This window comes from Vanessa atalanta, chromosome 28 (genome assembly GCF_905147765.1).
Source record: "Vanessa atalanta chromosome 28, ilVanAtal1.2, whole genome shotgun sequence".
NCBI lineage: Eukaryota > Metazoa > Arthropoda > Insecta > Lepidoptera > Nymphalidae > Vanessa > Vanessa atalanta.
Window position 1 is genome coordinate 4,837,993 of NC_061898.1, and position 12,017 is coordinate 4,850,009.

Consider the following 12,017-nt stretch of genomic DNA (forward strand, 5'->3'; position numbering starts at 1 on the left):
GAGTTTTTTTTTTATGATATTTGTTGGCGGATGAGCAAATGGGCCACCTGATGATGTAAGTGGTCACCAACGCCCATAGACAATGGCGCTGTAAGAAACCTTGGAAACTAAAGTGTTATAGTATATATTAGTGTCCCTTGTGACTGTAGCTACACTGGCTCACTCACCCTTCAAACCGGAACACAACAATACTGAATACTACTGTTTGAAGAGTTTTTTATCAGTATAATTTTGTTTTAATATTAGGTACCTAATAGTGGTATTTTAGATCATGGTATCTGATGGTAAGTGATCACCACCGCCCAAAGAAACATGACACTGTAACTATTAAAAATGTTAGATTACATTTTGAAATTTGAGTGTCCCAGTCATAACAGAACGTATGGTCACATTAAAATATGAAGTTCGGCTGTTATGGTTAACGAAATATTTTATGTAATAAAAAATAAAAATTAAACAATATAACTTAGGTACTTACTTATATATAAATTGCGTTCTTATATATAAATGAAAAAAAAAGAAAGACAAATTAAATTTTAAAACGATAAACATAAATAAAAAAAAAAAACAAAAGAAATTAAAAAAAGCAGCAACGTAACATAAAAATGCACAAACGTTCAAAATAAATGACATCGTTCCAAATTTAAAAACTAGTTTTCTATTTTAGAATACATTCCAAATTTAAAAAAAAAGGAGGCAACGATCGCTATCGATATTATGAAATTGATTTTATTAATTCGAACGTTCTAGAAATAGCTTCGAAACCTCGTTACGAATGATTATCACTCGAATTATTTATTGAGGCGAAATGGCTTACTAGTCGGAACGATGACTGCGGGTTCAAACTACTGAATTTTCATTTGTTTCACCTATTATTGTTACGAATTTTGATTTAAAAATAATACTAGCAATGCCCCAAATTAATTAGGGAATTACTAATATTACTATTTACCCCTACTTTTAAGTTTATAACTCGGGTTAGGAGTGGGGACGACAATAGACCAAGTGGTCAGGATCGTTCCTGCGACCATTGCGCTAAACGTAAACTGTTGACGCGTCGTGTTCCACCTACAACGATTTCATTTCTAAATATTATAGTTAAGTAATGTACATAATCTTACGTCACGTAACTATACATCTAATATCGTATATAATCTTTTTGGACGGTGTACCTCAAGAAAATGGGGGGATCGATATGAGGGAATTGTCAATATTTACAGTGTAATTATATATTTGCGGTGGTGACCTCTCACCATCAGGTGACCAGTCTACCAAAAAAAATAATTAAAAATTAAAAAAATCTTGTCCTGCTCTGATCACTCGGTTAAAAGTCACACATCCCAACCACTGAACCATCTCAAAGCAGCTTTTAAATACATATTTGTTTTAATTAATTGAAAATAAATAAAATTATCATTTACATTATTAACATTTTCGAAACAGACATTATCGAAAGTCAGCCAACAAAAAAAAAAATTAAAAAAGCACAAACTTATTTAAATCACTTAAAAAACTTACCAATACGAATATGTAAGTCCACTTTGCTGTTACAATATTTATTACAAACGATAATACCATAACGCATAAAATACAGATTAAATATTTAAAAAAAAAAAAGAAGTCCGTAATTTTATCAGCGTCCGCGCAAGTGGTACTACAAGAATTCTTACACGACAATCAAATCAGAATGAATCTTTAACTGTATTAAACGTCTTATCTGTAATTAATTAAACTAAAAAAAAAAAAAAAACATCTAATTTATCGAGAGTATTTTTATCGTAAACGGCACAGTAATTTAAAGAACGACCGCGTACATGTTTTCACCATTAAACATGTTTATAAAAAAACACCTGCGTGAAAATATTTAAATTTTAAAATATAATAACGTCATATTGTTATACTTGTGCTTCCGCGAAGTGCACGCCATTGATGGTACCACCCATTCATCGAGAAAAGAACAAAAAAAGCAAAAACAAAAAAAAAAAAACCCGATGAGTTCGTTCGCCGGTTCTTCTCAGGTCCGAGGTGCTAAATTCCGAACCGGTGGTAGATTTTTGACAATCAATAAGCAAGTGTAAACACTTCTATATTGAATAAAGATTTTTGACTTTGACTTTGATGGTACCGATGGACATATGTATACAGCCTATTCCGATCGAAGGCGTAAAGATAAACAAACCTTAGATTTACGTATTCCATGAGATGCGCTAACAGCTCTGACAAATGGTACACTACTAACAGTTCTTGATTAATAAATCATTATTTATAATTACACTATTCCACTTAAGCACTTCAATTTTTTGCTTTCGACGATTGTTGTTAACGATCTATGTAGTCGTGTCATCGTTTAGACGATCTTTTATAATACACTATACCAGACAACGTCCACACACACACGCGTACCTTGACGTTATTTTACGATGGTTGAATTAATTTGAATAAATACGGTTGACGAACTCTATGATTATAATATATCTACATTCATAATAAGTCGTTTAGAATTATCATTATCATTTCGTCTTCCACTAACGTTTTCATTTTCTCTAAATCATATAACATAAATAAAAACTGACTTACAATAATGCCCTGAGGTACGCTTCAACTAAAAGCTTAACACTATTCAATAAGGTTGTAAGGAATATTAAGCATACCATACGTGGCTAATACGCCACCGATCTCGGGAACGAAGATGTTACGTCCCTTATCCTGTTACAGTCAGTTAGATAGGTGCACAACGATACTAAGTATCGTTGTTTGTAAACAGCGTCATCAAAAGCGTTTCATAAACAAAATAATATAATACAGACGGTATAGGGACTTTCTTCGTCTTTAAATCCAAAAAAAAATAGTGGACCAACCTGTGCGCCCTGAGTGACACCCCTCGTATGTTCTGCGGATCGACGGTGTCCTTGTTAGGTACTTGAGTCGCGAAGTTCGGCGAACAGTATAGCGTGACATCACAGAAGCGTTCTGGAAATAATAAAATATACTATAAAAATATAGAACATGATTAGATCTTTATATACCTACTAGCTGAACCTGCATTACACGCACTAAATATATAAAAAAACTTTACATACAGCACGCAAACCTACGACGAATTTTAAACTCATTAGCATTAGCAGCCCGTAAATGTCCCACTGCTGGGATAAAGGCCTCCTCTCCTTTTGAGGAGAAGGTTTGGAGCATATTCCACCACGCTGCTCCAATGCGGCTTGGCGGAATACACATGTGGCAGAATTTCGCTGAAATTAGACACATGCAGGTTTCCTCACGATGTTTTCCTTCACCGCCGAGCACGAGATGAATTATAAACACAAATTAAGCACATGAAATTTCAGTGGTGCCTGCCTGGGTTTGAACCCGAAATCATCGGTTAAGATGCACGCGTTCTAACCACTGGGCCATCTCGACTCTAAACTCACGAGGAGTGAATTAAAAAAGCCTATGTCCTCAAACTATCTCAACACCAAATTTCATCTAAATATGTTAAGCAGTTTAAGCGTGACGTAACAGACAGACTTACTTTCGCATTTATAATATTAGTATTGATATAGATTTTGGCCCTCAATGTATACAAATGATAAATTAGATAATAGTTCATACATTTAAAAAAACATGCCAAAAACTCCACTCGGGAAACTAAAATTTCGCGGTCTAGAGTGACAATGGCGTAGATCTGACATGAGATCTTCGCTTTAGGATGGAAAGAGATACGTGTTTAACTGACTTTATGTTTTATTCAATTGTTTAGGGAATATATTTGTATAAAATTTTTTAATAGGACTATACTTTTTAGTCTCGTAAAACATTTCAAAGGTTCCCTGCTAGAATCTACATTACAAAGAGAATGCTGGTAAATCCGCAAAAAAATAATAGGTTCAATATGACCACTTCAAGTTAAATATATTACAATTTAATTTGCGTAAAACATTTAAATTTGTATGCAGTCAAATCAGCCCGAGGCAGTTTTGATCAAATGCCTCTGACAGTTCTAAGAATGATTATAACGTGCCATATGGAAATTGTACGATAATTATAGCATTTATTTAGCTATGAATGAACTGTTCTAAATAGTCGTTTAATACCTTATTTCGTTATACTCTAGCAAGTTGTCGGCCGCGGCTTCACTCGCGTTTTTGGCAAAAAAGTAGCCCATGTCCTTCCTTAGAGTTTGCTTCGTACCAAATTTCGTTAAAATCGGTTTATTGGTTTATCAGTGAAAGAGCGACAGACAGACAGACAGAGTTACTTTCACATTTATAATATTAGTAAAGATTAGATATTTTTAGATAGTTAGAAATAACGAAACTTGCTAGCTGTTGGCAAGTATTATATCATAATCCAATCCATTTCAATCCAAAAGAGTAACTACTGATTTTCTTGTCGGTTCTTCTCGGTAGAATCTACATTCCGAACCGGTGGTAGCTTTACTTTAAATTGTTTGTTAAATGACGATTCAAAAGTGCTTGTAAAAGCCTACACGAATAAAGTATATTTTGATTTCCTAATTTCGGTACGTACACAAACAATGCTTCCAGACCTTCTAGAGCTTTCAGACGGGGCTGTTACTGAGAATTCCTTAATAGAAAAACCCAGTAACTTCAATACTCAAAACAACAGACAGAAAATGACAGACGAACAGACAAACATGAGAACGATCGTACAAATGTATCGTTTTAACATCCTACACACGGAACCCGAAAAAACGAAACCATTTACAAACAATTACAAACTCACAAGATACCCAAAGGATGTAAAGCGAAAATTTTAAAAACTTATGCTAATTTATTTTCAAATTGAACATTATTTTGATATAATTAGCGGTAGTCAGTACCGCGGGATCGGATTTAAACAGCGATACAGGTTATTAATCCGTTCTCTGATCTCTTAAATCTCTTAAATAAATACATTTTAATATTCAATAAATTGTTATTTCATAAAATGCACGCTCGCCGCGTCGAACGTCTGAATTTCAAACGGTCAAAAGTGGAGTGATAACCAGTTCCCAGACCCAGCTTCTCAGGGGTAGAATAAGGTTCTACATAATACACAATACATCTAAATAATAAGCCGAGATGGCCCAGTGGTTAGAACGCGTACATCTTAACCGATGATTTCGGGTTCAAACCCAGGCAGACACCACTGAAATTTCATGTGCTTAATTTGTGTTTATAATTCATCGCGTGCTCGGCGGTGAAGGAAAACATCGTGAGGAAACCTGCATGTGTCTAATTTCAAAGAAATTCTGCCACATGTGTATTCCGCCAACCCGCATTGGAGCAGCGTGGTGGAATATGCTCCAAACCTTCTCCTCAAAGGGAGAGGAGGCCTTTATCTCAGCAGTGGGACATTTACGGGCTGCTAATGCTAAATAATAACACCTAGTTACCGACGTCGCAAAGTTCACACAATCCTTCCCGGGACACGGTATTCGTTTCTATAGTTAAGATACGACAGATTTTCTAACTTGGCTTATCAAAAAATTTAAAGCTCATGTCAATAAGACATTGTTAAAATTGGACTTAGTATATCAAACTCAAACTCAAATTCCTTTATTCGATATAGAAGTATTACACTTACTTATTGAAGGTCAAATTAAACACTACCACCGGTTCGGAAAAAGGAACACCCTGACCTGAGAAGAACCGGCGAAAGAAACTTAGCGGGTCTTTTTTTTTGTCAAATTAATTAGACACATAATTGTATATGAATAGAAACAGCCAGGAGGCAATCGTTTCATTCCCAAGGTGTGCTATCAAACATAAACTCACTAATTGTATGGTACCCTTTTGCACAAGCGTTCCTTAACAAATTTTTTTAATTTCGTAACAGAAGCATTTTGAACACTTTCTGGGATCCTGTTGTAGAACCGTATACATTGCCCCACAAAAGAGTTACTGACTATGCAGTCGAGTAACAGGAGTAACAAGATTGTGTTTGTTCCTTGTACCAATGTTATGAGAATCACATTTTCTTATAAAAACATTAATATTTTTCCGTACATACAAAACATTACAGAATATATATTGAGAAGCAACAGTTAATATGTTAATTTCTTTAAATTTATACTTTAATGATTCCCTGGCTCCTAGGTTATATTTGATTTCTAGGTAGGATATACTCTAATATATGTCGAGGAACGAGCAACGCCTTTTGTTAATACGATCGAGAACTATGCTTGGTGTTGCTAGTCAATGAATTCTCGATATCGAAATGTCAAGTTGACAATTGAATCGGAATCGATTTTGCGAAACGGCAACACTGCATTTTTGATGGAGCTGTCATTCATTAATTTGTTATTGCCGATTTTTTTCCGTTAAAATAAAACATTGAGAAGTCCGTTAACGATTTAATTTGAACACCGAGTAATGGAGGAAGAGCGATGCGAGCGATGGAAGGGGATGCGACATACATATAAGTAATTAAAATGGTGGACAAGAGAAACCCAGTAACTTCAATACTCTAGACCTAATCACTCAAGTGATCGATGTTTACTACAATGACAGACGAACAGACAGACATGAGAACGATCGTACACGATCCGATAACACGATACGATCGAGAACCTACCGAGTTTCTTGCCGGCTCCTGTCGATTGAATCTACTTTCGGATTCGATGGTAGAACATTTAATTCAACACTAACATCGATTCAAAAGTGCTTCTATGAGCTTGATCGAATGAAGAATATTTTGGTTTCGATAACAACTCTACTGGTCAACAATCTAAATCATCAATTTACACCTCTTTATTAATTATACACCTTAACCCTCCAACAGTAACAGCCTGTAAATTTCCCACTGCTTCGCTAAGTACTCCCCTCCCTTTGAGGACAACGTTTGTGGAACCTTTGAGGGCAAATGCGGGTTCGTGGATACACACGTGGCAGAATTTCGTTTTAATTAGACACATGCAGGTTTCCTCACGATGTGTTCATCCACCGGGCACGAGATGAATTATAAGCACAAATTAAGCACATGAATTCAGTGGTGCTTGTTTGATTACGCACGCGTTATAACCACTGGGCCATCTCGTCTCTTGCCCCTCCATTTAAGCTTTAATTTTGCGTTGGGAGTGAGTACGACGGAGCCCATAGCCTAAGCCTTAGCTCAGCAGGGGCATGCCAGGGCGACAGTTCTACCAACAAATGGTCACATAATCGCAATCGAATCGAAACGCCAAACGTTGCCGTTCAACCGTTTACCTATTCTCCTAAAACAAGATCCAGTTGTGTTTCGATAGAAAAAAAAAATCGGGATCGCATCGAAGTAGGTTTCGCTCTCAGCTACGACCAAGCTGCGAATTGAATTCTCCCCTTGGCCTTATACCTTTCCCCTTGTACATCAATCAAAATAACTTAAATACCACAAGTTTAGAAAAAAAAAAAACAATCAACGGCTTCCTCAAACCCCTGTCACCGAAAAACTCATCACGATTCCGACCCGAGACTTCCCAATTAATTAAAGTTACGGTTTTTATTTTCAAATTTAATGTGTCGACAGATATTTTTATTGCAGTTCTCGAATTTTAAATAAAACTGGCGTCGTGGCTCTTAATTGGTGGTCATTTCGTACGAGCACCGTCCGTCGTTTCGGAGAAATCGTCGAACACAAAGAAAACAAAATATGCGTGGAAGCCGAGATTCTTATTTCAAAAGCTGGACAGATAAACAAACTTCAGATCTACGTATTCCATACGATTTTCTAATAGATCCGAAAACGATTTTTACGACCGAATGCAACAATACCTTGAAGCGTAACGCTTAAAAAAAAAAAGTCGCGATCGCCTGTCAAATAGGCTTGGGTTTACTTTTTGGCGCGAAGCTCGGATGCTTCGGACGTACTATTCTCGAGTCATAGAAAATTTGACATATTAGATGTTTTTTGTTATTAATTATAACTAGCGTGTCTCCCGCGAAACTTCGCGTTCATTCAAAATCTTTTTTGGGACTTTCTAAACCTATGACAGGTTTTATTTCTAATTGAATTCATTCAACTAGAAGTCACTTATCTACATTTGGCGCCAAAATGATGAACCCTTTTTTTAAATGAAATTTTTAATGTCAAACAGTATACTTTACTTCGAGTTTGTCGATAACAATTTACTTTAATTTAGTTCACGTACTTCATGTTTTTCTTGAATATCCGCTAACTAATCGGACAGTATCTTTTTTCCTCTCTATAAAATTAATTCTTTGTTAAATTTTAACAATTTGCAATATTTTCTGCACATCTACGGCTGGAGCTCCTCAAAACGAGACCATTACCGATATTCTACGTGCAGCTATCGTCCCGTAATCACTGGGACAAAAATCGGCTTACGCTATTTATATATAAAATTCATTTAAAGTAACTCATCTCATTTGTTATTGTAAAGTCAGATAGTTATTAGTTTATTCGATATAAAAATCATTTTCAGTTCTGTTCTGTAAGAATATATCTTTATACATCTATTTTAAAACACTTAAATATCACTTGCAAAGTTCCTATAACAACTACACTGACATTCAAAACGCCATTTTTTACGAAACAATAAATGTCATAATCTCCGAAATGATCGAGACTCTCGACCAATGACGTCGCTTCAATTCAAGGTCAAATATGTAATTATTTCGGAGATATGTAACCATTTTTATGGTATAGGTTGACGGACGACCATATGGGCCACCTGATGGTAAGTGATCACCACCGCCCAGAAACAATGGGGCTGTAAGAAATAATAGCCATTCCTTACATCACCAACCTTGGGAACTGAGATGCTATGTCCCTCGTGCCTGTAGTTACACTGGCTCGCTCACCCTTCAAACCGCAACACAACAATACTGAATATAATTTGGCGGTAGAATATCTGATGAGTGGGCGGTACCTACTCAAACGGGCTTGCACGAAGACCTAACACCATTTAACCCTATGTGCCACCAAGCATGTTTCCTTTACTTTTGTACTAAATAAGTGTCCCATTAACAGTCAAAATAGCACAACTGAAGCTTATCCTTATCTGAGATTAATTTATTGATTACACTTTAATCATTAAAAACAACGAGGCAATATATATGACATATTTATATAAAATTACGAAGAAACAAGATTCGACAGCTGATTGAAGCGTCGTATCGACGGTTGGCGGGAATGTTGACCGCCGCCATTGTTGCGGCGTCTACGTCTGCGACGAATCGCCTTTGTTCCTCATAATTTTTATATTGTATTATTGTAATTTCTTAAGATAATGGAGATTTGCCTTTATATATATTTAGATACGCGTGATTAAGACGTTTGTTTATTTAACGTGTGAAACGAATCATTTCTCTGATTACACGGACAAGTGTTGCCAGGTCTCAACAAATATTACATTTAACGATAAAGTTGCAATACCAGTTTCGCGGCAAATATCGCGGGTAATTTCAATGAATCAACCTATCAATCAGCTCACAAATACGGGTCAGAGGCTCAAATATTGCTTTAGAATTCATAAAAAAAACGACTTAAAGTACTGTATAAATACAAAATGTCTCTATAACCTTCTAAAGGACATTGGTATGTTAAGATCTATAGCAATTTCTATCGCGGAACGAACACTACAGGCACAAGGAACATGACATCTTAGCCCCAAGGGTTAATGGCGCATGGTTGATTTAAGGAATGATAAATATCTATATCAACATTACAAATGCGAAACTAGCTCTGTCCGTCTGTTGCTCTTTCAGGGCGGAACCCTGAACCGATTTTGCTATCAAGCACGCTTGAACCCCAAGATATAGCCTACTTTTTGATGCCTAACACTTATTTTAACATTAAGTTTACATTAACAGCCTGTAAATTTCCTACTGCTGGGCTTAGGCCTTCTCTCACTTTGAGGAGAAGGTTTTGGAGCATATTCCACCACGCTGCTCCAATGCGGGTTGGTGGAATACACATGTGGCAGAATTTTGTCGAAATTAGACACATGCAGGTTTCCTCACGATGTTTTCCTTCACCGCCGAGACGAATTACAAATAAATTTATAAGCACAAATTAAGCACATGAAAATTCAGTAGTGCTTGCCTGGGTTTGAATCCGAAATCAACGGTTAAGATGCACGCTTTCTAGCCACTGGGCCATCTCGGCTCATATATTTAGTAGCTCAGTATATTTTAACGACCACAACAAAAACGGATAATAAGCAGTTGATTTTTTAAACTTATTACAAAAAAACTATTATCAATTATTCAAGTTATAATGTCAACCGGTCTCGAGACATATTTATAGGACTGCGGGGAACAAACAAACATAAAATAAAGTATACAAAAAAAAACGAATTCAAAACTAAAAAGAAGACATAACATTCATATCCTACATAACTCAGGGATGACTAAAGCTAAATATGCCGGAGATCGTCATCATCATCCTCCTGCCCTTATCCCAATTTTATTTAGGGTCGGCGCAGCACGTCCTCTTCCATAATTCTCTGTCTGACGTCATCTCACAAGTAACATTCTCTCCAGCCATATCATCTTTCACACAATCCATCCATCGTCACTTTGGTCGTCCCCTTCCTCTATATCCATCCACGTCCAAGTTCAAGACCTTTCTCATGATCTATTTATTTATAGATTTTCGAAACACCGTCGGCATATTCAGAAATTATTTAGTAAAAGTAGGTAACAAATTCTTGTATAGTGTGATACCCCAATACAAGAGTTTACACTGTACATTTTAAATAACAAAAAATAACTAAATACTACACTCCTACACAGTGGCGGACTAACAGGAGCGGCTCGACCCGGGCCTCCAGTCTTGGGGGGACCCCCAAATGCATTCGCATTCCTCTGATGAAATCCTAAACAAGACTTTAAAAATTTTATGTTTATATATATATATATATATATATATATATATATATATATATATCTAGAATCTTTCCGTCTCGCTTACTCGCACGGATACAAATTTAAGTTCGAAGAACAACCACAAAGAAAAAATCTCAATTTTATACCGGACAGACAGAGTGAAATTATCGGCGTTTCTCTACTATATTATGCATATATGTATATTATACATGTAAACCTTCCTCTTGGATCGTTCCGTCTATTGATGAAAACCGCAATAAAATCCGTTGCGTAGTTCAAAAGATCCAAGCGTTCAGACGCGAAGCGACTCTGTATCGTACTGCGTAGAGATTTAATTAAATACTTTAAAACAATCAATGAATATTAATTCCTCACATTTTTATCGTACATACAATCTCGTATAACATACTACGTCTTATCTCTAAACGATTACCGAACGAACATAAGCTTTAAACTAATTAATTGGCCAATTTGATAATCTTCGCATCTGTACATGTGATTCGCATCGTGAAAAAACTACGACGATTCACTTCTGATTGACTTTTGAAACAGTCGACTAACTAAACATTTTGAGAAATATCCCACGGCTGGGCAAAGACCTCCTATCTGACGTTTTGAGGAGAAGGCTTAGAGCTTACTTCACCACGCTGCATCAACGTGAGTCATTGGATACGAGCGTTAATCACTAATTCTTCCTTCTACATACAAAATTAAGAACTTGAAAATTCAGTGCTAGAAATTCCGGGATAGAACCTTCAATCATCAGTTACCACTCACACGTTCTAACCACTGGACCAACTCGGTTTAATAAACAATTCAGGTAATTATAAATATATTCGTATATTAGATTTCGAATCTATTTCTAGAACGATCGAATCAATAAAACTAATTACATAAGAACGATAGCGAGTTCGTTGCTTCCTTTTTTTTTTAAATTCGGAACGTATTCGAAAATAGAAAACTTGTTTTTAAATTATTTATTTATTTTTAACATTTGTGATTTTTTTAATTATCGATCAACTCTAGTCTGTTCTAGAATGCTCAGATTGGCTTTGAACGACGATTTAATAATAAAAATAATGGCTTACTCATATTAGCCCTCGAAAGCCCCCCCCCCCCTTACTGTTGAAATATCAAATATCCTCCGTCTACGTCCCTAACTAACTATGCAAAATTTTAAGTTAATTTCGA

At 35.9% G+C, this 12,017-nt stretch overlaps 1 protein-coding gene across 3 annotated transcripts in view; it reads right to left on the bottom strand.

Moving 5' to 3' along the window:
• Positions 1 to 12,017, bottom strand: part of LOC125074876 — a 114,220-nt gene that overhangs the window by 11,562 nt on the left and 90,641 nt on the right. For all 3 annotated transcript variants that reach the window (XM_047686336.1, XM_047686335.1, XM_047686337.1), the window contains one exon: positions 2,859 to 2,970. In XM_047686336.1, the coding sequence (XP_047542292.1) occupies positions 2,859 to 2,970 (112 nt within the window). The remainder of the gene's footprint in view (positions 1 to 2,858; positions 2,971 to 12,017) is intronic.